Raw genomic sequence first — 27088 nt, forward strand, 5'->3', positions numbered from 1 at the left:
CACCTAGAGATGAATAGGCAGAATGACTAAAGCTGCTAAAGGTACTTGCAGAAAGACGACAATGCAAGTCACTATGAAAATGCCAGAAATGTTTCACCCGACCCACCCACCCTCCCCAGAATATTAGGATATTTCCAAAGAATTTGCTTTTTGGCCCAAAGTCACAGTGATATATTAGCATAATATGCCTGGACACACTCGCTCTCTAGTTCATGTGTGTCCACTGTGGGTTTGTTTGTTTTTATGTTTTTGTTTTGGGGGCTGTGGCACAGGTTAAACCTTGAGATTCATATGCAGGGATACTCAGTTGTCACCATGGAACAGGTGACGCCTGCTTGAGCACAGGATAGATAGAGTGTATCGATCTTGGTTCCACTGCAGTGCACAGCTACACACTGCAGAGAATGAAGGTGCTATATTTATGGCAGATGGGCTGCCTTCCAAAAGCACAGAACACATGCCTTCCTAGTGGTGAAATGGGCAGTCAGAGAACCAATGGGGTGGAGGTTCTGAAACTGCAGCTCTAATATCCTAAAAGCAAAACTGAGACCACAATGGAACCACCCCCCCCACACCATACCCCCAATAACAAACCTGAAGTTTCTCACAGTCCTCAAACTGCCAGGGCTCACCCAAAACATAATGACCAGTGGCTGTTTTGCTGCTAAACAAACCACCTTTACTCTGTACTTCAGTTAAAATGCTTGAATTCTGTGAATAAAAGCCACTGTGGGTTATATCCAGCAAGCTATGGCACGTAACTGATGAAGGCAGTCAAATGAGCCAATAAAACCATGTGCGCAGTGCATAAGCAAGAGCAAACAGCACCGCAAAAGGGTGTCACAATATTTCGGCTGTTGTTTGTCTAGACATTCCTTGGGAGAGGGGGAAACAGTTGGGGTGTGTGTGTGGGGGGGGTGAGTCACACGCTCCTCACCATGGGCACATATCAATACTAAACGCTGTTATTTTTTTAAGTGTCCCATAGAATTTGAGAAGGCAACAAAGTTATTTTGGAACTTATGTTTCTAACATTAAAGGATCATGTTTTATCAGGAACTTACCATATGCACACAAACCACTGATGCATTGCTGCCTTTAAAATCCAGATGGTTGATTTATACCCCCCCCCCCAAAAAAAAGGACCAATGTGCCACCCAAAAATACATCTAGCATTGTGTGGACTCAGTACCTGGGCTTTGCAAAAAAAAAAGGGGGGGGGGCGGGGGGGAGTATACTACTACTACTAATAAGATGTAAACAAAAATTGTACAAAGCTTATAAAGGCAGCCTTTTACCCAGATTTCTATTTTGTCAATTTGTGGTGTGGATTCATTAACTATTCACAAATGATTCATACTGGGATCTGTGTTTTAACACCTCCAAATTGGAAAGGTACTCTGAACTTGACTTTCAAAACAAGCTGACCATCCCTATGTGCCTAAATTTAATTTTAAACAAATAGCGGTAACATAGCAAATATAACTGGCTTAGGTCAAAGCACTCCTGTTAAACTGGAAAAATTTATTTAACACTGTCCCAATCCACAAAGAAAGGACTGCCAATGGTGTGTGGGGGTGTGTGTGTGTACAGATCTATGTGTGCACAGATACACTATGTATGTATACACACAGATATACAGATAGGTAGCTATAGATACATATATCTCAAAAAAGGCAGTAACAAAAATACCAAACTATGCTTGCATTGTGGCATCAGGATGAGTGTTAAGAGGGAAGGGGAAGTTTTAATTAGTTTTAAATGTATGATACTAGCTGAACTTTTACCAGACTTGTCTGTAACTCCCCTCCAACAGACAGACTTCTTATAAGAGGAAGAGTGCCTACACACAATGCTGTGTTCACATAAATCTGTACTATTCAGAACAAAACCAGTTCTGCTGCAGAGATTGTGGGTTCGCAGGGACGTTTTTAAGCTTTCATTAAACTGGAAAGCAATCAAGTCTTTATGTCTACAAATTATACATTTAATAGTTCCACAAATTTGGCAAAGTTCATGATGACATCTAGGATGTTTTCACCAAATCGTAGACATAGATATGGAAATCATCATCAAACTTGATGAAATAGACAGACGGTTTGGCTTCCACTTGATGGATGACCATGCCAGTCCTTTTAGAGCCGTCTTCTTTGGCATATTCCACTTGTTTGCCTACCAGGCTGTCCACAACTTCTCCTGGTTCCCTTTCTGCTGGAGGTGAATCATCTGTATTTGAAAAAGAAAAAATAATAGTAATATTTCAAGTCAACCGTTAAGATACATACTAATTCATGTATTTTAATAATAAAAAAAAAACTATAGCATTCTGAATTCATCTTGATGATGTAGGCCAAGAACCAGCAAGGCTTTTCTTCAAGGGCCCAGAAAAGAAACACATCAGGGTTGAGGGCAATACTCTGTGTTCCAGTGCTCTGTCAGGATAGACTTGCACACGAGAACAGGTGGGATCAAATGCCAATAAAACTGTAAGAATGGCTTTCCAACCCTTCCTAGATCTAGACATGCAAACTATTTTGAAAATTACCATAAAAAATTCCTTATAGGAGGCTGGGTGGGGGTGGCACACCTGGTAGAACGCATATGTTTCCCTCCCTCCCTCAGTCCACACCCTCAGAAAGAAAGCTTCATGAGTGGTGAAGCAGTGTTGTGGTGTCTATCTACCTATCTCTACCAGACCTCTCAATTTCTCTAGGTCCCTATCAATAAATAAATTTTTTTAATAAAATTTAAAAATTTAAAATTTTAAAAATAAAATTATTTCTTAAAGTCCTCTGGCTCATGTTTAACTATAGCTTTAATTCCCAAAAGAAGACAGTAACTTAAAAAAAAAACAACCCTGAAATTGTATAACTTCTTATAAATTAGAGTCCAGGTAATATGCTAAGAAAGTAGATTTGGATTTGACAGGTGATTATTAGATATGACACCCACCAAAGGACACTAGGAAGAGAAGAAAAAGGGGGCTGGGGAAATAGTATAATATATAAGACGACTTTCATTCCCAAGGTTCTGAGGCCTTGGGCTCAATCCCCAGTACCACCATAGGCCAGAGCTGAACAGTGCAAAAGAAAGAGAGAGAGAAAAAGAGAGAGAGAGGGAAGATGAGAGAGAGGAAGAGAGAGTGGGAGGGAGGGAGAGATGGAAGGAAAGAGAAAGGAAGGGAAGGGAAGGAAAAGGAGGAAGTGAAGTAAGAGGGAGAAGGGAGGAAGGAAGGCGTAGGGAGTATGGGGATATACTGCCAAACAGATAAATCTTGAAAACACAATGCTTCATTATACTGAAACTATTGCAAAGAATCCCAAACTAATCTTTTCAAATGCAAGTAAAAGGCCAAAACAGAATGTATAAAGCAAACTGTTCCAGGGAAAGGGGTACATTTTTTTAAAATCTATGCTAAAGAGCATAATAGCTAGTGGGTTAGTTATATATTCCTAAATAAAACATTCTTTGCTCCTTCTGGCCATGTTCATTCCCTCTTGGTTGGCTATACTTCCAGACTGGCTACATGATTTCTCTGATTACTCTCTTCACAAACATCTACATTCAGACTTATAAGGGGCTTCCTGGAGGAAAGAGCACCTGAAAGACCACCTGAACGGTCTGGGGATGCCGTGAATGGACACACACACAGCTTTTCCACCCTGGAAAATAACGTGAAGCTGAGGAAATAACGGAAGGTGTAAAGCTGAAAACCTCTAAATCATGTTGTCTGATTGTAAGCACAATAGGATTTGTGCCTGACGCTCGTTAACAGCTGCTGTGACTAGTTCGGCCTACAAACAGTGAGATTCGTGTAGGACTTCATCATCAGTACAAAACCCCTAGAAAATGTATACAGATTATACAAGTAGGCATAAGATTTTTAACATTTCTGGGCTCTCACTGACCCTTGCGCTAGACTGTGGAGGGAGTATTATTGTAGTATAGAACACTGTTGTTGCCTTACTAGTTATAACACAACAGGTGCTGAATTGTGATCCACAACTTAAAAACACTGTAATCAAAACTTTTTTTTTACTGTAGATCATGCATGTGATTGTAAATTTGTACAGTGTTGTTATAGTAGAGAAACACACACGCCTTAAAGTTAAAAAGCAGGGCTCAAAGCTTGTTAGCTTGAGTATATTTTGATTTCTTAATTCATTTTAATAGCTATGTTTAGAAACAAAATTAAAGACCATGATTTATGAAAAAAGCCTCTATTTGCAAAATAAATAATATTTTTCTAAAATTCAATTTTTCTTTTTTTTTTTTCCTCCTCCAGGGTTAATGCTGGGGGGCTCGGTGCCTGCACCACGAATCCACTGCTCCTGGAGGCCATTTTCCCCCATTTTGTTGCTCTTGTTGTTGTTGTTACTGTTGCCATTGATGGATGTTGTTGTTAGACAGGACAGAGAGAAATTGAGAGAGGAGGGGAGGCAAAGGGGAAGAGAAAGATAGACACCTGCTTCAATGCCCCTGAAGTGACCTCCCTGCAGGTGGGGAGCCGGGGGCTCAAACTGGGATCCTTACCTGGTCCTCGCACTTTGCACCAAGTGCCTTTAACTGGCTACGTACTGTGCGACCCCCCCCTTTTTTTTTTTTAAATGAGAGCATTTCTCAGTTCTGGCTCTGGCAGTGCTAGGGACTGCACCTGAGAGCTCTTGGGGCTCATGCAGGAGAGACATTTTGCATAAGCATTATACTGTCTCCCAAGCCCAAAATTCAACTCTTTCCCAAGCCCAAAATTCAACTCTTTTGAAAAGTCATGAAAAACCGAAACTTGTTAATACTTACTAGAGTCAGGCATAATGCGAAGGTCGCCTTCTTTATAGTCATCTAAAAGCTGGTACATGTACAAGACGGGATCTTTCTCGTAGGTAATGTAAAACCACGTGTTCATTATTGGTGCGCGTGCCAACACCATTCCCCTCCACTCGTCTTTAGAACCATCTTCTGTCTCAAACATGTGCTCCACAGCTTTGCCAATCATTGTGTCCGCTAGGTGTGCATCACTGATTCGAGATGTTGCTGGGAATGAAACAGAGTTGGGGGGAAGAAGAGCTTTGTACACGGTGTCTTACTGAATGTTTACTGTGAAGACTTACTAAAGGGAACCACCTGCAACTCTGCCCACTTGCTACATTAGCAACAGTCATCAGAGATCAGTTACAGAGAGAGAGCGACTCTTTCTTAGTTTTCTGAACACATCTGCTCACAATGCGCCTACTGGGTACACACCACTTGTCCACACCCCCACCCCCAACTCTGTTCTCTAAGAGTAGGTGGTAATTATAAGCTTCTTCTGTTTCATCTTAGTTCATCAGAGACTACTGACTTTAAGGCTTCTTCAGTCAAGTTTTATATGTGTGTCTTAAAAAAATTTATACTTCTACTTTACTCTGTCACAGAAGTTTCCGTATCTGTTTCTGAAATTCAAAGGATGGCTGGAGAGGCAGTGTAGCAGTTACTTACACACTACACTTCAACAGCTGAGGTTCAATTCTTAGTACTGCCACAAGCTGCAGCTGAGCAGTGCTCTGATGTCTTGCTCATTAATATAAATAATAATAACAACAACAGACAGGGAAGAAAGTATAATGGTTATACAAAAGGACTCTTACTCTGAGGCTCCAAAGCTCAAGATTCAATGCCCTGTACAAGCCAGAGCTGAGTAGGACTCCTGAGCAGGGCTCCTGAGCAGAAATCCTTGCCCATCCGAGTCCAGAATGTGAGTGAGTTATTTGTAAACTTCCTAGGGAGCTATTTTATACACGCCTCTATGTGTCAGTTTTCTGAACTGTGGTTTTATAAAATGTACTGATCAATTTGTGGTTTGGGGTGACTAATTTAAATGTCTACCAGGAATTTTTATAATCTAATAAAAATACCAGTAATGTAAAAATAAGTGAAAAAAGCATCCATCTCAATAATTATTTTTAAAGCATACAACACACAAATAGTAAAGGGAACTTACCGACTCTATCAGGGAGGACTTCAAGCGCAGAAACTCTTTCATCTTTATTAAGTTCTAGTCCATAAACACAGTCAAATCCATCGTATTTTATAAGATATAAAGAAGGATTTACAGGCACCTGGTCCAGAACGGTTCCTTTCCATTGGGTAACAGGGCCATTTCCCTCTTTCCACCCATGCTGAATCCTGCAGCCTACGATGTTCCGCCGGGGCTGGGAAACAGGTTTGCTCGGCCCCACACTGCTCCGATGTTTTCTGTATTCACACATACACACACGTAAGGTATCACCTCAAAAAGTATGCATTCCTAGATCCAACACAATCACTGCTAGCTGGAGTCTCTACGAGCGATCCAAACACTGTGCTAGTTACTGCTACTTCAGGCGGCTCCAGATGCTCAGTCCACAGTCATACAGTGGGGGGGAGTGTCACACACTTAGCTACAGGGACTTCTAAGTGCTACAGCTCAACTAAGGACAGGTGGGGGCAAGCAACTACGGCCCTAATATTAAGACTCTATTTCTGTTAATTCAATCATGCCACAGTTATCTAAGTTAATCAAAGAAAGTGAAATGCTGACCACATGAAGTCTCACGTGTATATGATTTTTGTATAATATATACCTTTTAAATCAAAAAGTGTGTGACTATTAATTTTAACCATTATAATACCCACATGATTCTGCCTTGAAGGGCTTTACACAGCAAAACCAACCAGACATTTAGATGATGATGATGATGATGATGATGATGATTAAGAAAGACAGGATGAGAGAGAAAGAAACAGATATCACTCTGGTACATGTGCTGGCAAGGATCAAACTCAGAACCTCATGCTTGAGTTCAGTGCTTTATCCACTGCGCCATCTCCCAGACCACATTTAAACTTTTCTACCCACAGTCCAGGCTAACATCTCTTTGCTTTATACCATCATTATTTCTCTCTAGTGTGTTTCTCTCCACTCCCCTCCCCCAGAGTCAAGGGCCTTGTGCATGTACATTTTTTTTTTTTGCCTCTAGGGTTACTGCTGGGGTTCAGTACCTGCACTATGAGTCCACTGCTCCTGGAGGCCTCTTCCCCGCCACATACACCTCATTTTATTGGAGAGGACAGAGAGAATATGAGAGGAAAGGGAAGTAGAGAGGGAGAGAAAAAGATAAGACACCTCCAGACCCATTTCACCTCATGTGAAGTGAGTGCCCCCCCCTTCCACCCCAAGGTGGAGAGTGGGGACTTGAACTGGGATCCTTGCATAGGTTCTTGAGCTTCGTATTATGAGCTTAAGCCTGACTCCCTGCATGTACCATTTCACAGCTGCTGGGCAGACTTTTCTTCCCCATTCAGATGGGGTGGTGGTGAGAGACACCACACTACTGCAACGTCCCTCAGTGCCTAGACATTGCCATAACGTGTTGAGACTTGAACCTGGACTACACATGGCAAGGCATACATCCCACTAGGTGAGCTATCTCTTTGGATCCTGTCATGACTTCTCTAAGACATAACCTTAAACAAAAATTGACAAATAATGTGACACTAAAAATTACGAGCACAAACCCAAACTATATCCTTTCTCTTCCTGGATTATTAACAACTATATAATCTATACAGTGAACCAGGAGGTGGTGCAGTGATAAGGTGCTGGACTCTCAAGCATGAGGTCTTAAGTTTGATCCCTGGCAGTACATGTACCAGAGTGGTATCTGGTTCTTTCTCTCTTCTTATTCCTCTCACTAATAAACAAATAATGTGTGTGTGTGTGTGTGTGTGTGTGTGTGTGTGTGTGTGTGTGTGTGTGTAAACTGTATACAATGTTTACAAATAATGCATCTGACTTTGACATCAAGGGGAAAAAAATCTGCTTCACTAAAAATCCAGAAGCAAAGAGATAAAAACTTGATTTTAAAAACAAGCTGGAGTGGTCCGGGAGGTGGCGCAGTGGCTAAGGGACTAGACTCTCAAGCATGAGGTCCCGAGTTCAATTCCTGGCAGCACATGTACCAGAGTGATGTCTGGTTCTTTCTCTCTCTCTCCTATCTTCCTCATGAATAAATAAATAAAATCTTAAAAAAAAAAAAAACAAGCTGGAGACAAAAGTCACACTGGCATTTGGATGTTACTGTTTGCCAAGAATGAAAAAACTGAGACCAGAGAATGATTCTTTCTAACAACCCATGGACACACAGCTATCGATCGGTATACAGTGAATAAAAGTGAACAACACAAACTTAAAAAAAAATGTGGTGCATTTTAAAATACTTTAAATTGTAGGTAGGCCAATCTAGAAAACTTAGCAAGCTTTTGAAAGAGACACAGCTGGAACACTAGGGCCACTTGCAAAAAGCCTTAAATTAGCTAACGCAGCCCTCCACTTCACTCCACCATATGGAGACCACAGCAGTTGGTCGTGACAAATTCGGAAAAAGAAACGAAGTGGTTTAGAAGGTTAATCCGGGCTGCTTGGAGACCTTAGCCTGCACCAAGGACTAGCTACTGAAAGTAACATCCTACAGTGAGTGGGTCCTGGGATAAAATAATGTGAGGGAACTGCAAAACTGCCGTGGTACAGCAGCTTCACCCACAAAGGAGTCCTCACAGGAGTATGGGATAGGAGACTGGTCCCCAAAATGCACACGAGGTAGATGGACACTGCTGCTCGGGGACACGCAGGTCACAGCAGAGGACTCATACCAAGAAACATGACAGCAGAAACAAGTTGCTGCCCAAGAGAAAATATCAGCTTACCTGTGCATCTCCAACCTCTATGAATACATGTATGTACACCTCCCACCACTGGTTCTGTTTCTGAGAAAACACTACAACCAGGAAAGTTCCGTGCCAGGATCCGAGGCAGGCTGTTTTCTCCCACCTTGATTCCCACCACATCACATATAAATTCAGCTGAAGGCAGCAAAGCCACCATCTACGTATCTCCGACATACATGAGTGGCACTCTCTGTACTGCACTGTGTTCCTGAAAAAGGAACTGTCAATTTTCCCCCTGCAGGCCCCGCCCCAAGGACACACGTCTGTCCTCTCCTGAGAGATACAATAATCTCACAAATGGCCAGTGGACATTCATTTTTAAAGTCATTTCTGCATTCTTTATTTTCCCGAATCCTTTCATTTTGATCGTACTCTTAACATTGTGCTTCTATCTTTCATTTCATTCCTGACTTTCTTCACCTGTGTACCCTCAATGAACAATGCTTCTCTGCACACAATGGAACCTCCAATGGAAACTATCTCATTTTGATTGTGACAGTACTTGTCTGAATTTCAAAACATATTTCTTCTTACTTTTTCCTACTAAAACTTTGAAAACCTATATTCAAGCAAGAACAAAAGCAAACAAATTCTCAAAGGAAGTATTTTTAAATTGAACTCCTTGGCATAGGTAACTCCGAGATTTTCAACTCCCAAGCTGTCATTTTGTTTTCATTCCACAACTATCTTCATTCCTCATTCAGGAGGAAAAAGAAAAGAAAAAAAAAAAAAAAAAGAACAGTGCTCACTTAAGGTTTACAAAAGTAGATTCTTTGGAGGCTGAAGAAAATCTGACTTATTTACAATGTGAAAATATTAAAATTGATTCTTGAAGTTTATTTCTAGACAGAATTTGTCTCTAATGCCAATGTAACAGAAATGCGTACAATGACCAGTATTTATTGCGTTTCTCTGGATACAGGACTGTAACACATGAATCAGCTCAGGGTAAACTTGGAGGCACTTCTGGTGAAGGGACAAGGGTTTAGTATTACACCTATTTAACCAGGAATAAAAAGGCAGAGCTTTCATTGTCTCTCAGCATTTTGTTCTGTCATATCTATTTTGCCTTTCAGATAGATCCTTCCTCCAATGAATCAGACAGGACACACACATGCAAACTCTAAATACCTGAGATCTCAAAATACTGTGCCCTCATTCCGGACTGCTCACATACACAAGCCAGGTTCAAAGCCTTTTTCTTCTGTTATTGAGAACAAGTACACTTTAACAACAATTTTATTGTCTTCAATTTTCTGGAATTACAGATAGCATATGCCAATTTGATCCTTGTTCCTTTGAAGGTCATTCATTTTTCTTTTCAAGTTACTTTTAAGAACTTTCCTTGTTCCCATCTTCCAATATGTCACCAAGACTTGTGACATGTTTCTGATCATCCTTTACTAGTTGGCTGGCACACTTTAGTTGGTCAGCCTAGAGAAAGCTGTGCAAAGTTACCCATCACACGTTTCACACCTCCCCTCCATCCCTTTTCAAACTATCGCTAGAGCAATAGCAGCATTTTTAGATCCATCCTCTACAACTTTCACTCTGTTCATCATAAGAAAATTCCTGGCTTTGTCTTTTTATTGCCACCAGGGTTATCACCGGAGCTTGGTGACTGATGACAAACTCACTGCTCCTACTGGTCATTTCCCCTCCCTTCTTTTAGTAGAGACAAAAACTGAGAAAAGGGAGAGAGACGCACCTGCAGCACAGCTTCAGCATTCATGAAGCTTACCCTCTGCAGTGGGAGCCAGGGGCTTGAACCTGGGTCCTTGTTTGTGGCACCATATACTCTACGGGATGCTCCACCACCCAGCCCAAACGTTGCTTGAATCGGCTTTAAATACAGGCCTGAATCTCATCCCACCCACTGGATATCTGATATAATATTTTTAATTTCTACAAATATATCCTCTTATTTTGAGTGTCTCTTTAAAATATGATTTTGCTTATTTATTAATGAGTATCTCTTTAAAAATATGATTTTGCTTATTTATTAATGAGAGAGGAGAGAAAGAGAACTAGACACTACTCTGATACATGTGCTGCTGGGGATCAAACTTGGGACTTATTCACGGAATGTCCAACACTTTATCCACTGCGCTACCCGCTGATACCTGAGTCCTTTCAGGGCTTTTATTTACTGTTACAAGATTTGGTGCTGTCTGAATGTTGTTTTCTACGTGTCTTCTCATTGGGTGAGTTCTCGCGTGGCATCTGTCCTGTTGTCCTCAAGTACCTGATGACTCCAGGCATTTGTATTTTAGATGCAAGTCAAGATCAGATGATATCTACAGTGGCCCAAGTGAAGGGTTCCCGGTATCTGAATAGTAAGTACAGATTCTAGAAATGCAGCCTTGATTCTAGGGAAAGTAGGAGTTAGCAGGACCTGCAACAGTGGAGAGGCACTTGCTACCCAACTGACAAAGGAAGCTGGTTTCCTACTCGTCCCTTGAGTATAAATGCAGTGCTTTTGCTGTCTCTAAGCTGAATGGGGGGCAGCCTGAAAATTCTTTCTCACAGGTATCCTTCTACAGTTCCAAGTTCCTCAACTCAGTTTGGTTTTTATATAAGTCCATGCCCACTGGTTTACATCTTGCAGAAATTTCTCAGAGTTCTGCACTATGAACTTTACATATCAACAATAACAAAAACTAATTTTGATAAATCTTCAATCTCTCATATTCTAAATGTTAACTATCACTTTACTGGATGATAAATAAGCAGTACTCTAAACAAATACCAAGACTTTCTTCAATTGCAAAAGTTATCTGAAATTATAGTCAAGTGCAAATAAAAGTCTTGGGAGTCAAGTAAAGTAAGTATAAAAGCAGGACAATCAGAATTAAATGTCTACCACTGTCCTTTTTCTGACATTCAAAAGCTATTGCATGAAATAGATAGTTCCAAGAAAAAAGTATTTAAAAGTTATTCAGGGAGTCCGGTGGTAGAACAGCGGGTTAAGCGCATGGGGTGCAAAGCACATGGACCAGTATAAGGATCCCGGTTGGAGCCCCCAGCACCCTACCTGCAGGGGAGTCACTTCACGGGCAGTGAAGCAGGTCTGCAGGCGTCTATCTTTCTCTCCCCTATCTGTCTTCCCCATCTCTCTCGATTTCTATCTGTCCTAGCCAACAACAACAGCAGCAATAACAACAATAAAACATCAAGGGCAACAAAAGGAAATTAATAATTAATTAATTAAGTTATTCAGTTTCCAGGGCCAGGCGGTAGCACAGTGGGTTAAATGCACATAGTATGAAGAACAAGGACTGCCATAAGGGTCCTGGTTTGAATCCCTGGCTCCCCACCTGGAGGGAGTCACTTCCCAGGCAGTGAAACAGGTCTGCAGGTGTCTTTCTCTCCTCTCTCTTCTCTATTTCTTTCTGTCCTGTCCAAACAACATTAGTAACAATAATAACCACAACAACAATAAAAAAAATTAAAAGGGCAATAAAAGAGGAAAAATAGCCTCCAGGAACAGTGGATTCGTGGTGCAGGCACCGAGCCCCAGCAATAACCCTGGATGCAGAAGAAATTAAAAAAAGGTTAATTCAGTTTCATTGACAATGTGGGCTGGCATCTGTTCTGAGAGTTAACAACAGCTTCTCAGTGGTTCTGATTCCATATCAAAAGTAGCACTGACTCACAACACACTTAATTTCTATGAAGCACGGTCTCAAAAAGGTAAGCTGGAATTGTAGGATGTAGAGGTGTTTTGCTCAATGCTTTAAATTTGAAAATACTTTTTTTTTCATCAACAAAAGAAATCAAATATTAGGCCTTTCATCCTCTCAAAACTCTTACTGACATAATAAACTGATCACTGTTTTTCAGTAAACTATGTTACTTGGTTAGCCAATATTTAAGGTAAACAAACCAGCTAAATTCAATTTTCAACTATCACATTTCTACCACAAAGCAGTAAACAGCTATACTCACCTGTATGCTTTGTGAGTAATGAATTACTGACATACTCCTTGTTCTATTTAGTATTATGGCATAAGTATGTTTCCTCACTGTTTTCCAGTAGAATATTAAGGAAATACACTAATTACGTTAAAAACAGGTTTGTTTTTGTGTGCTGCAAACTAATAAATGGAAAAGTATTTCTAGTACTTGCTCTTGGATAAGAGCTACATAGCCAACTTAATGACTGTGAGAACAGGATGGGGAAAGAAGTCAGTTTCCATCCAGATCTTTCTTTCAGGATTTCTCTTTCATGACTTCATTTATACACTATGCCCTGAGAGTATCACAGATGTTCATAGTATATAGCAAAATACCTCCAGGGTCTTCCAAAAGATCTGTTGACAGTCACTGCCAATTAAAAGGGACTATTCTTTGACCAATAACACTTTCTTCATTAGATGCTAGTAAGCGTGGTCCAGGAAGTAGCACAGTGGATAAAGCCTTATATTCTCAGCCATGAGGTCCCGAGTTCAATCCCTAGCTGCGAATGTACCAGAGTGATGTCTGGTTCTTTCTCTCCTCCTATCTTTCTCATGAATAAATAAATTCTTAAAAAAAAAAAAAAAGATTGTGGAAAACTGAGAAATGTTATGCATGTACAAACTATTGTATTTACTGCTGATTGTAAAATATTAATCCCCCAATAATGAAATTTTTTAAAAACCTAAAATAAAAAAAAAAGACACTAGTTAAGTACGTTTATGGGGGGGGGTGGGGGGAAGCAGGAAGTTCAGGAAATATGATGTGGTCACTACTATGATTCTAGGACACTGCCCTGTTTCTGAATGTTATCTCTGGCGCCTTTTAGTTCTATGCTCACAGACAAGTCATTTATCCTCTGACTATAAAAAGACTTGGGTTTCTACTGGGCAAGGGGTTTGTGAATGACGTGAGACCACAGCAAGGGCAGGAGGAGGAAATGGCAGCCAGTCAGCCAGCCAGCCAGTGCCTGTGCCTGCTAAATGCAAAGAAAAGATACATAAAAGCACCTCTGCTTAAAGTGATGGGTCCTGCTCACTTCTAACTACACGAGAAATAGCAACACCCAGTCACCTTCCATTTGGTATCATGAAATGGAAATCTGCTATTCCAATTAGGAAAGGATGAATAAATATTAAAGGGGGGGGGGGGTCAGGCGGTAGCGCAGCAGGTTAAGCGCATGTGGTACAAAGCACAACGACCAGAGTAAGGACCCCGGTTCAAGGGGGAGTGGCTTCACCAAGTGGTGAAGCAGGTCTGCAGGTGTCTCTATCTTTCTCTCCTCCTGTCATCCCCTCCTCTCTCCATTTCTCTCTGTCCTAAGAATGATGATATCAATAACAACAATAACTACAACAACAATAAAAAAGACAAGGGCAACAAAAGGGAAAATAAATTTAAAAAATTAGGAAAGGAAAAAAAAAAATTGACATTTACATACTAAAACAAAGGACTAGGACATTTAAATTCATCTTAGATAGCCCACCCCCCTCCTGCCAGCTCCAGGATGCATTTTCTTTTCTTTCTTTTTAAGAGAGGTTATCTCTTTTTAAAATTATTTATTTATTTATTTATTCCCTTTTGTTGCCCTTGCTGTTATTGTTGTAGTTCCAGGATGCATTTTCAATGCAGAAGCATTTCCCAAAGCACATCGTGGGGGCCCAGGAGCCCTAGTTACCAAATGCAGGAGGAAGCACTGGTGCAGGAAACACACTCCTGGTTCCTTTTTTAAAATATGCATTTTTTAATATTTATTTATTTCCTTTTGTCGCCCTTGTTGTTTTATTGTTGTAGTTACTGATATCGTCGTTGTTGGATAGGACAGAGAAATTGGGGGGGGGGGAGACAGAGAGGGGGAGAGAAAGATAGACAACTGCAGACCTGCTTCACCACCTGTGAAGCGACTCCCCTGCAGGTGGGGAGCGAGGGGGGGGCGGGCTCAAACCGGGATCCTCACGCCAGTCCTTGCACTTTGCGCCACCTGCTCACTCCAGGTTTCTATTTATTTTTAAAAACAAAGCTCCCCACACCTATGGACATCTAATCTTTGACAAAGGGGCTCAGACTATTAAATGGGGAAAGCAGAGTGTCTCTTCAACAAACGGTGTTGGAAACAATGGGTTGAAACATGCAGAAGAATGAAACTGAATCACTGTATTTCACCAAATACAAAAGTAAATTCCAAGTGGATCAAGGACTTGGATGTTAGACCACAAACTATCAGATACTTAGAGGAAAATATTGGCAGAACTCTTTTCCACATAAATTTTAAAGACATCTTCAATGAAACGAATCCAATTACAAGGAAGACTAAGGCAAGTATAAACCTATGGGACTACATCAAATTAAAAAGCTTCTTCACAGCAAAAGAAACCACTACCCAAACCAAGAGACCCCTCACAGAATGGGAGAAGATCTTTACATGCCATACATCAGACAAGAGTTTAATAACCAACATATATAAAGAGCTTGCCAAACTCAACAAGACAACAAATAACCCCATCCAAAAATGGGGGGAGGACATGGACAGAATATTCACCACAGAAGAGATCCAAAAGGCCGAGAAACACATGAAAAAATGCTCCAAGTCTCTGATTGTCAGAGAAATGCAAATCAAGACAACAACGAGATATCACTTCACTCCTGTGAGAATGTCATACATCAGAAAAGGTAACAGCAGCAAATGCTGGAGAGGGTGTGGGGGTCAAAGGAACCCTCCTGCACTGCTGGTGGGAATGTCAATTGGTCCAACCTCTGTGGAGAACAGTCTGGAGAACTCTCAGAAGGCTAGAAATGGACCTACCCTATGATCCTGCAATTCCTCTCCTGGGGATATATCCTAAGGAACCCAACACATCCATCCAAAAAGATCTGTGTACACATATGTTCTTGGCAGCACAATTTGTAATAGCCAAAATCTGGAAGCAACCCAGGTGTCCAACAACAGATGAGCGGCTGAGCAAGTACACAATGGCATACTACTCAGCTATAAAAAATGATGACTTCACTGTTTTCAGCCGATCTTGGATGGACCTTGAAAAAATCATGTTGAGTGAACTAAGTCAGAAACAGAAGGATGAATATGGGATGATCTCAATCTCAGGCAGAAGTTGAAAAACAAGATCAGAAAAGAAAACAGAAGTAGAACCTGAAGTGGAATTGGCGTATCACACCAAAGTAAAAGACTCTGGGGTGGGTGGGTGGAGAGAATACAGGTCCAGGAAGGATTCAGAGGACCTAGTGGGGGTTGTATTGTTATATGGGAAACTGGGGAAGGTTATGCATGTACAAACTATTGTACTTACTGTTGAATGTAAAACATTAATTCCCCAATTTAAAAAAAAAAACAAAGCTGAGCTAAGTAAGTGCTCCTGAGTGCATACTCTTCAGACTCATCCTAAAATCCCACAGTCCCTATGGGTCAGAGATAATCATTGTCAAGAATCATCTCCTGGTGGCGTGGGAGATGGTACAGTGGTAAAGCAGTGGATTCTCAAGCATGAGGTGGCAAGTCCAACCCCTAGCATTTTACGCACTACAGTGATGCTCTGGTATTCCCACCCCATTAACTAATAAATAAATAAATAAATCTTTAAAGAAAAAAAAATGTCTCCCGCAAGCAGGTGTCTACCACCTCTCAGCCTCCTGGTGCCACTCAGACAGGGACAAGAGGCATGGCCATAGTCCTGGGAGCAAAGGAGAAGCGCTAAGAGTTTATTAGCGCCTTTGACTTCCCTGGAGAACCACAGTGGAAGCAGACAAGGAGACAGTAAAGCTCCAGTTCTGCTCCTCTGTATTTGGTTTCCAGAAACGTCATTTGTACAAAGGAGATTGCTGAGAATATATGTATATGTATATATATATACACATACATATACGAATATTTATATATTTTTCATAAATATTTATTTATGAAATATATATATTTAAATTTGTTTATGAGGAATGATGGAGAACAAAAGAACCAGACATCACTCTGTTACATGTGCTGCCTAGGATTGAACTCAGGACCTCATGCTTGAGTGTCCAATGCCTTATCTACTGCACCAGCTCCCAGATCACAGAATTCCATTTTCTCTAATTCAACACTGTGATTTTAATTTTGACAAGAGGAGACAAGCATCACGATGTAAAGAACTCGAGCTCACCCCAAGATTAGGCCCTGAATGGCTTCTTCACAAGACAACATTTCATTTTTCTTTCGTTAATTTTTAATTTTTTTTATTTATAAAAAGGAAACACTGACAAAACCATAGGGTAAGAGGGAGACAACTCCACACAGTTCCCACCACCAGAACTCCGCATCCCATCCCCTCCCCTGATAGCTTTCCTATTCTCTGTCCCTCTGGGAGCATGGACCCAGGGTCACTGTGGGGTGCAGAAGGTGGAAGGTCTGGCTTCTGGAATTGCTTCCCCGCTGAACACCCCTGTTTTTCTATCCATAGAGATTTGCAGCCTTCACCTGTAAAATATGTAAAGTCTTGTCCCATTTTTCATTCCACTCTTCAGATTTGCATTGAGATTAGGAAAAACAGGAAAAATAACTGACAACTTTCCCTTTAATTCCAACTTCTTTTCGTTACATATCTGAGGTCTCTGTTTTATGGGTAAGACAGGCAAGTACCCTACTACAGCACTACACCAAATTCAAGTCCCTCAACTTGCATGAGGGAGAGTCTCTCAACTTGAAAAGTTTACTAGGAATGCTTATTCTTTCTGTTGCAAGGGAAAGAAGCTAAGTGAATATATCAAAGCCAGGAGTTACTAAACAGTATTGCTTCAGGTGAGTATAATAAATGTCACTCAAGGGTAGGGGCAGGTAGCATAATGGTTCTGCAAAGAGCTTGAGGCTCCAGAGTCCCAGGTTCAATCCCTCTCACTTCCTTAAGCCAGAGCTATGCAGTGCTCTGGTAAAAAACAAAAACAAAAACCAAACAAACAAACACTCAAGCTAAGTGTATTAGTAATAGGTCCAAGAGCTCAAATCCGTTAAGGTTTGAAATCTGACACAAATGGACTTTCATTTTCATATGTTTGGAATTATGTGAAATGAACAATCCACATTACTGTTTGCACTCGTGCTATACTGTTACCAGAGCACTACTCAGCTCTGGCTTTTGGGGTGCACAGGATTGAACCCAGGATCCTGGAGCCTCAAGCATGAGACTCTTTGCAAAACCACTATGCTATCTCCACCACCCCACATAATATTCTATGGTCACTTATTTTTATTTTTAGAATTATTTATTTATTCATGAAAAAGACAGGCGAGAGAAAGAACCAGACGTTACTCTGGTACATGTGCTGCCGGTTATTGAACTTGGGACCTCATAGCTGAGAATCCAATGCTTTATCCACCGTGGCACCTGTCAGACCACTGCTCACTTATTTTAAACTTTCACAAAATACTTTAAATGAACTTTTTGGTCTTGAAAAGTTAACATGTAACCTGCTTTAATATAGATATATATGGGGGCAGGTGGTGGTGCACCAGGTTGAGTGCACATGTTATGGTGTGCAAGGACCTAGGTTTGAGCCTCCCAGTCCCCACCTGCAGGGGGAAAGCTTCACAAGTGGTGAAGCAGTGCTGCAGGTGTCTCTCTTTCTCCCTATCAACCCCTTCCCTCTTAATTTCTGACTGTCTCTATCCAGCAAATAAAGATAAAAAATTTAAAAAAAAAAAATATATATATATATATGTTTATTTATTTATTGCCACCAGGATCATCATAGCAGTGCCAGAACTACAAATCCACTGTTCCCAGCCATGATTTTTTCCCCTTTTTATTTTTCCTACTTTATTTGATAGGACAGAGAAAAACTGAAAGGGGAGGGAGAGATAAATAGAGACAGACACCTGAAGACCTGCTTTACAGCCTGTGAATCCTCCCCCCTGCAAGTGGGGAGTGGGGCTCAAACCTAGGTCCTTGAGTACGGACGGCAACATGTGCACTCAACCAGGTGTGCCACTGCCTGGCTGTAGCCCACCTTTATTATTGGCCTGTTTTAAAGGAGGTATATTACCACAGTTGTAAGAGCACCAGGCCTATCAGATTCACAGACAGAAAACTGAAATTTGAGAAACACCCATCAAACCTCAGGGGCACAAAAGCGTACTTACCCACCTTTGCACTTTTATGTTCCACTTAATTTCTTAAGCTGAAAATCACAAATATTTACATTATGTCTCATGTATGCATTTAGGTGGGAGGGTTGTTTGGTCTAGTCACTGACAATTACAGAAAGGCACTGTTTGTTACCTCTGCAGATCTATCAATAAAGCGACAGCCAGGAGGCCACTTCCACTCTTCAACCGTGACAGTGCAGTGACCAAGGGACACTGGTCTCTCCGTAGGAGAATTTTGGGGATAAGTAGTATAATGAAGATTCGGGAAAGCAAGGAGCAAACAGCCCCCTTCTGTGTTCAATAATCTGGGGCCAAGACTCAAATTTAGCTACACAGAGTAGTAGGCACCACCAGCATAGGTAAATACTGAGGAAACCTACTAGATGTAACACTGCACAAGTGAGTATTGTTTAAGGTAGTATCTTAATTTTCTATGTGGACATAAGTACACGACAAACCAGAAAACTTCAGGGAAGGGGAAAAAAAGGTGGTTTTTATACTCTAGTACCCATAGAATTTAGGACTTTATACACATTTGTCACCTAAAACGCAGACCTACTTAATTACCTTTCTCTAAAGTACAGTTCTCATTCATTTGAAAATGTCATAAAACAACAGGAATGTGCCAGCCAGCAAGGCAAGACTCAGGGACAGGGAGGGTGGAAGCTAGATCCTACGGTATGTCTCTTCTCCAAAGGAGTAAGTAGTGAGTTTCCTGGAACCTTCAACACAGCTGGACGCCGTTCCCACCGGTCCAGCTGGGGCCCCACCCTAGTGAACATCACAGCCTGGGACTTTTAAAGGCTGAAGGACAGAGCCAGACTACTCAGACCAGGCTATGGGGAAGACAGCAGGCAGACACAGGGCTGCATACCATTACCCAACCTGAAGAGGGGCTGTCCACACACTGTGTGTGCCAAGACCACCTGATTACCACAGGGGACAGGGTGACACAGAAGTAACCTTTTCCCACTACAAACTTCAGAAGTGCTTACTTGTGGGATGTCCTTTTCTTCATCATACTTGCAGACACACCAGCATGGCCTACAAAAGAGATGAATGAAACAGGTCAATGAAACTAAAGAACAGGAAATAGATGGGGGGCGCTAAGTTCTAAAGAACTGCTATATAAAGAATGAAAAGAGGGTGGAGGAGATAGCATAATGGTTATGCAAACAGACTTTCATGCCTGAAGAACCAGAAGTCCCAGGTTCAATCCTCCACACCAACATAGTCCCAGGTTCAATCCTCCACACCAACATAAGCCAGAGCTGAGCAGTGCTCTGGTGTTTCTCTCTCTCTCTGTATCTCAATAAAATATAATATTTAACAACAGCAAGAGTCAGCGGTAGCTCAGCCGGTTAAGCGCATCGACTAGTGTAAAGATCGTGGTTTGAGCCCCCAGGCCCTGACCTGCAGAGGAGTCACTTCACAGGCGGTGAAGCAGGTCTGCATGTGTCTATCTTTCTCTCCCCCTTCCTCTCTCCATTTCTCTCTGTCCTACCCAACAACGTCAACAACAATAAAACAAGGGCAACTAAAGGGAAAATAAATATTTTTAAGTAACAACAAAAAAATTAAGACAATAAGCAGTCAACATTTGCGTCCTTCGCTTTTAAAAATAAGCTAAAAGGGATTCTGCAAAAGTAAAAATATAGGGGCAACAGCTCATCTTTCCAAATCATGAAACCGAAAATATCAAGATTATGCAGACAAAAAAGCTTCAACAAAATCACCGACCAGGAGTTGGGTGGTAGCGCAATGTTAATTACGTGCACATGGCACAAAGCGCAAGGGCTGGCATAAAGGCCCTGGTTCGAGCCCCTGGCTCCCCACCTGCAGGGGAGTTGCTTCACAAGCGGTGAAGCAGGTCTGCAGGTGTCTCTCTCTCTCCCCCTCTGTCTTCTCCTCCTCTCTCCATTTCTCTCTGTCCTATCCAATAACAACATTAATAACTACAACAATAAAACAACAAGGGCAACAAAAGGGAATAAATAAGTAAATAAATATTAAAATAGTACTCTGTGGCTCAAAGGTACAGATAAGTAAAAGACAACATGGAAGGTATGGAAAGATCCAGGCACCAGGAACTCAGGCAGCACTGAACAGATCAGAAACCTCAGGCAGGCCGACACAGTCCCGGACTGTCCTGAGAAAAACCAGGGCTGTGGGCTTGCTTACAAAGGACAGTCAGGGCCGGGTGTGGCACACCTGGTTGAGCATGCACATGACAGTGCACAGGACCTGGGTTCAAGCACCTGGCCCCCACCTGCAGGAGGGAAGCTTCATGAGCGATGAAGCAGTACTGCAGGTGTCTCTCTCCAAAATGCATAAATGAATAAATAAAATGGGGTGAGGGGGACAAAGTCCATGTGGGAGCACTGAATGAAGCTGCAACCTGAGAACAACTTAAAGATAATATGACAGGGAAACCAAAAACACTGAAGAACAGTAACAGTAACCTGCCGTTACCACTAGCCCCCACGAGAGAGGGAGAGAGACAGAGAGAGGAAAGAAAATGATAGGGGGGGTGAGGGAGAGGGGAGAACCAACACTGTTATTATATTATACTGAAAGGTAGATGCAGTGGGGAGGGTGGGAGCAGGCTGGGGATTGAGAAAGAGCTATATAAGGAGGGAGCTTCCAAGAGGATACCGAACATCTTGGGGGAGGGTCCAAAGCCTTTTTCCAAATATTAACCAGAAAGGCAAGGAAGCTTTCTAAGTTCAATTAGCCAACTATTTGAACATGTTGGACAATCAGAAATAGCCACAAAAAAGTGACAAGTAGCCCTAAGAATAAGAGCTGATATAACCTAGTTGAACAACTGTTTGCAAAACAAACCCCAGTATTTGTTAAAGAACATAAAATCCTTAATCCTCTACAACACTTTCAAATGTCCACTATCCCAACAAATTACCAAATGGGCTGTGGAGATAGCGGAATGGTTATGCAAACAACTTCCATGCCTGAGGCTCTGAGGTGCACAGTACAACCGCCAGCATCACTATAAGTCAGAGCTGAGCAGTGCTCAGGCCAGTCTCCCCCACCCCTTTTTTACTGTATCTCTTTGATTAAAACAACTTTTAAAAAATGCTAAACATGCAGGAAAAGGTATCATAACCTTATTAACTGAATAATAATTTAATAATGTAATTAGTGGACAAAGATGCTAAGAGAAACCAACTTTTTTTTTTTGCCACCAGGGTTTCAATGCGGCACTAAAAAAAAAAAAGCGGGGGGGGGGTGGGGGGAGAGTCAGGCAGTAGTGGTGGTGCGAAGCACAAGGATCCCAGTTCAAGCCCCTCTCCCCACCTGCAGGGGAGTCGCTTCACAAGCGGTGAAGCAGGTCTGCAGGTGTCTGTCTTTCTCTCCCCGTCTTCCCCTCCTCTTTCCATTTCTCTCTGTCCTATCCAACAACAATGACATCAATAACAACAATAATAACTACAACAATAAAACAACAAGGACAACAAAAGGGAATAATAAATATAAAAAAATTTAAAAGAACTGAGTAGTGCTCTATTCCTCCCCATCATTAATAAATAAACCGTTTAAAAATTTTTAAAAAATGACAAAGGGCAAGAGACAAGGAGAGTCAGAGAGAGAAGGGGGAGACATCAAGACTGCTCCACAGCTCATACAATTCTTCCTTTGCATGGTGCTCCGCTATGATGGTCAGGGCTCAAACCTTTGAGCAAAGTGAAGTGTATACGTATTCTACAAGGGGAGCTATCTCCAATCACCTCATCACCCTCAAGAAAATAACTTTAAAAAGATGTATCTTTTTAAATAGTTTTCCAGCTAATTTTGGTTAATAAGAGTATAAATGACTTAGAGATACAAATGTTCTCTGAGGTCCCAGGTTCAATCCCCAGCTCCACCATAAGCCAGAACTGACCAGTGTTCTGGGGTGTGTGGACGTGCGTATGCATGTGTCTGTCTCTGTCTCTCTAGGTATCTTTCCCACTGTGTCTACCCTTTCTCATTAAAATAAACTAAATAAAAATATTAAAAGAGAGTGAGAGATACAAATGCCCACCTCTTCAAAATGTGCTCCCCAACCAAAACACTGAAGTCCACCGAATACTTCCACCCTTCAACCCTACCCTTGTCCCCAAACCTCCCTTAATAGTCTCAATTCTGCAGACAGACACCAAAGGCTTGTCTCTTCACATCTGACTTTGCTTGTTCCCTTGTGTTTTTTGTTTTTGTTTTTCCTTCAGATGACAAGACAGAGTTATTAACTGAAAAAAGAAATAGCGTGCAAGCAGATCTTTGTAAGGTGGCCCATTCTAGGTCATGAAGGCCCAGATAGATTGTTAGGAGCAATTTCCCCACCAGCAAAGTTCACATGCATTAGAGAAATGGCAGCTTGTGAGTCAAGGTCAGACATACTGATAAATGGGAAAGGTAGTAAATCTACTTCTAAAATCCCTGGCACATTTCCAGACTTGGAGGTGTAAATAGCATGATTCACCCCATTCCTACTGGAACTGAACCAAGTATGTGTAAACCCCCTACCCATTCACCACACACTTCATTTTTTTTTTTTAAGATTTTACTTATTAGTGAGAAAGGAGAGAAAGAACCAGACATCACTCTGGTACATGTGCTGTCAGGGATCGAACTCAGGACCCCATGCTTGAGAGTTCAGTGCTTTATCCACTGTACCACCTCCCAGACCACCACACACTTCATTCTATTACATTCCACTTCAGGAGAGGGTACCCACAGTAGCCGCTAATCCACCACCGTGGCAGTCTGTGGCAACGGGAACAAGCCCTGGACACCACCACATGGCCCCAACAAGCAGATGCTCTCATCCAGGAATGTACCATGGCAGAAACAAATCTTCTGTTTACCAGCCAAGAAAAGGGAAGAACTAGTAATCAAACAATCCTTAATTCTTAAAATATAAACAATTAGCAGTCAAGAAAAAGAACTGGGGGCTGGACGGTTATGGGCACATGGTGCAAAGCACATGCACAAAGGTAAGGGTCCCAGTTCGAACCCCTGGCTCCCCACCTGCAGGAGGGTAGGTTACTTCACAAGCGGTGAAGCAGGTCTGCAGGTGTCTATCTTGTTCTCTCCCTCTGTCTTCCCCTCCTCTCTCGATTTCTCTCTGTGCTATCCTACAACAACAGCAGCAGCAATGAGAACAATAACAATAAATACAACAAGGGCAACAAAAGTGGGGGGAAAATGGCCTCTAGAAGCAGTGTAGTGCAGGCACCGAGCCCCAACAATAACCCTGAAGGCACACACACACACACACACACACACACAAAGAACCAAGTAGGACTAAGAAAGATGAGAGTAAGTGGCAGCACTATTTATGAAACAGTCTAAGAACTACAAACTTTCTCCCATATTGATAAATGTGTAAAAACAAACATTACAAAGTTCTAATAACCCACCTGCAGGGGAAAAGCTTCACAAGTGGTAAAGCTGGGCTGCAGGTGCGTGTGTCTGTCTGTCTCTCTCTCCCATCTCCCCTCTCCCTTTCAATTTCTCTCTGTCTCTATCCAGTAATAAATAAAAATAAAAATATTTAAGAAAAAGTTCTAATAACCACACCAGCATGAAACTGGCATAAAAGCAGACACCCAGATTAGTGGAACAGACCTGAGTCCAGCTCCCCACTATACTGTACTGTTTTTTAGTTCTTCACATGCAGATGGTATACACAACAGTGGAAACCACAAACCTTTAAAAATAGCAAATCATAATTCCTAACTAACTTCTGACAAGGGAGCCCAAAACATCAAAGGGAGAAAGCAAAAAGTCTTTTCAACAAATGATGTTTGGAAAGTTGGGCAGAAACATGCAGAATGAAAACCTGACCACATCATCATGCACAAAAGTCAACTCCAAATGAAGCAAAAGATGTCAATGTTAGAGCAAAAATCATCAAACACAAAAAAGAAGATACTGGCAAAAAAAAAAAAAAAGTTTGCTTTGGAAATGTCTTTGTAGAATCAATTCTAACAGCAAGGAAAAGAAGACAAGAATAAACCAATGAGACTACATCAAACTGAAAAGCTGCAGTCAAAGGAATTATGGGAGATCTTTACAAATCATTTATCAAAGAGTTAAAACCAAAGTACATAAAAAGCTCACAAAACTCACCAACACAAAAACAGCCAATCCTATTAAAAAGTGGTTGTACATTATTACTAAAGAAAATATGCAAATGGCCAACAGACATGAAAAATGCTCAGTCACTGATTATTAGAAAAAGGGAAATAGAAATAAGAGTAAGATACTATTACTTCACATCTGTAAGCAAGTCATACATTAGATAGGACAGGAACAAGTGCTGGAGACGATGTGGGGAAAGTGGAACACTTCTACAGTGTTGCTGGGAATATAACTTGATTCAAACCCTGCTGAAAAAAGTATGGCGGCTCTCCAGAACACTAAAAATGGATCTACCCCATGGTTCAACAGTTTCTTTCCTAGGGATGCCCAAAGAACACAAAAACATCTATCCAAAGAGATCTGTGTACACCTTATGTGAACAGCTGCACAACATATAGTAGCCTAACCTACAAGCAATCCATATACCCAATACAGACGAGTGGTTAAGAAAGTTGTGCTGGAAAATAACTCTGGGGTGGGCGGGGTGGAAGTACAGGTCCAAAAAGGATGACAGAGGACCTAGTGGGGGTTGTTTTGCTATGTGGAAAACTGAGAAATGTTATGCATGTACATACTATTGTATGTACTAAAGAAAGTTGTGGTGGGCTGGCTAGTGGTGAACCTGGTTGATTGCAGGTTACAAGATACAAGGAAACGGGTTCAAGCCCCCAGTCCTCAGTGCTACAGGTGTCTAGCTCTGTCTCTCTCCCTCTTTATTGCCTCCTTCCCTCTCAACTTCTGGCTGTCTCTATCCAATAAGTAAGCACAATAAAAAAGTCTTAATGCATGAAAAGGGGTCTCGGGAAGATAGCACAGTGGTTATACAAACAGATTCTCATGTGTGAGGTTCCAAAGTCCCAGGTTCAATCCCTAGCACGACCATAAACCAGAGCTGAGCAGTGATCTGGTGTTTCTCTTTATATCACTCTCATTAAAGTAAAATTTAAAAAATTAAAAGTTGTGGTGTATACACACAGTGGAATACTAATCAGCTAAGAAATGACGACATCATTTCCTTTGCCTCATTTTAGACAGAACTTTAAGAAATCACTTGTTACGTGAGATACGCCAGAAGGAGAAAGATAAATGCCAGATAATCTCACTTACAGGTGGCATTTAAGAAGCAAGGCAAAAAGGGGAATACAAGGATTGGATTGGGTAGAGTATATTACAGAAAAGCAAACAACTCTGGACTGATGGAGATGGAGGAGGAAAGGCATTGCTTATCCAGTGCATGATGGTGAAGAGGGATTGGCTGGTATTGGGAGCAGGGTGCAGACACCTATAAGAAACTACCCAGGCTTCAGCAGCTGTTCCATAGACCACTATTTGTCCCAATGAAGTATCAACAGTGATTTTTTTAAAAGAATAGTAAATCATAAAACAGCAGACAGAACAAGACTGGAATATCACTAGGTAATTTATTTTGAATTTATGACAACAGAACACAAGAGTTCACTGTTCTAATGCCTACCTGCATCAGCTCTGGACCGCTGGCCAGGGGTCTTCCCGAATGGGGTCTTCATTCATCTGTATTTAAGTGAGCAGCAATGCTGCTGGACTAGGGTGAAAATTCAGTAACTTTTAACTTGAAATGTGTCACGGAATTGCAGTGTTCTTATTAATCCATCATTCAGGAACCTCTTTCATAAGTTCAGCAAAAATAGGTGAAATCACAAACACTCTGTAAAACACAAAATAACATTTCATAACTTAGTACGCAATTATCACAAAAGCAAATTTATCTGACCATCAAATACAACATGTTAAGTGAGATACGCCAGAAGGAGAACTTATGAGTTACAACACATTTTTTCCAGAAGTTTATTTCTGAACCTGGATTCCTAGGACAACATAGACTGGCAGGAGAAATGGAGACAATAGATTCTGTACAAAGCCTAGGGTGCTTGCAGGGCATCTGGTGTCCCAATCAGGTCTGGGTAGATGCAGGGCCCACCTAAGCGCTCAGGGATGGCAAAATAGTATGAGGTCACTGAAGAAGTGCTAACTAATGAAATCCTGGTTTTGTTCTGCTTCAATATTTGCCACGTTTGGACAATGTAGCAAATCCAAGCTTTCCTAAAAATGCATCTCACTCTGTTTTGACAGGATAATGGC

General features: G+C 41.4%; 1 protein-coding gene across 4 annotated transcripts in view; it reads right to left on the reverse strand.

Annotated features, from left to right (window-relative positions):
• Positions 1 to 1965: 1965 nt before the first annotated feature.
• Positions 1966 to 27088, reverse strand: part of SPIN1 (spindlin 1) — a 57239-nt gene continuing 32116 nt past the window's right edge. For 3 of the 4 annotated variants that reach the window (XM_060200545.1, XM_060200547.1, XM_060200546.1), the window contains exons 2-6: positions 26445 to 26654; positions 19822 to 19870; positions 5978 to 6231; positions 4798 to 5031; positions 1966 to 2226 (exon numbers count right to left, since the gene is read on the reverse strand). In XM_060200545.1, the coding sequence (XP_060056528.1) occupies positions 2027 to 2226; positions 4798 to 5031; positions 5978 to 6231; positions 19822 to 19870; positions 26445 to 26496 (789 nt within the window). In that variant the 5' untranslated portion in view covers positions 26497 to 26654 and the 3' untranslated portion in view covers positions 1966 to 2026. Of the gene's footprint in view, positions 2227 to 4797; positions 5032 to 5977; positions 6232 to 19821; positions 19871 to 26444; positions 26655 to 27088 lie in introns of those variants that run through there. The other variant, XM_060200548.1, reaches the window with a different exon arrangement.

This window comes from Erinaceus europaeus, chromosome 10 (assembly GCF_950295315.1).
Source record: "Erinaceus europaeus chromosome 10, mEriEur2.1, whole genome shotgun sequence".
In the NCBI taxonomy this organism is placed as follows: domain Eukaryota; kingdom Metazoa; phylum Chordata; class Mammalia; order Eulipotyphla; family Erinaceidae; genus Erinaceus; species Erinaceus europaeus.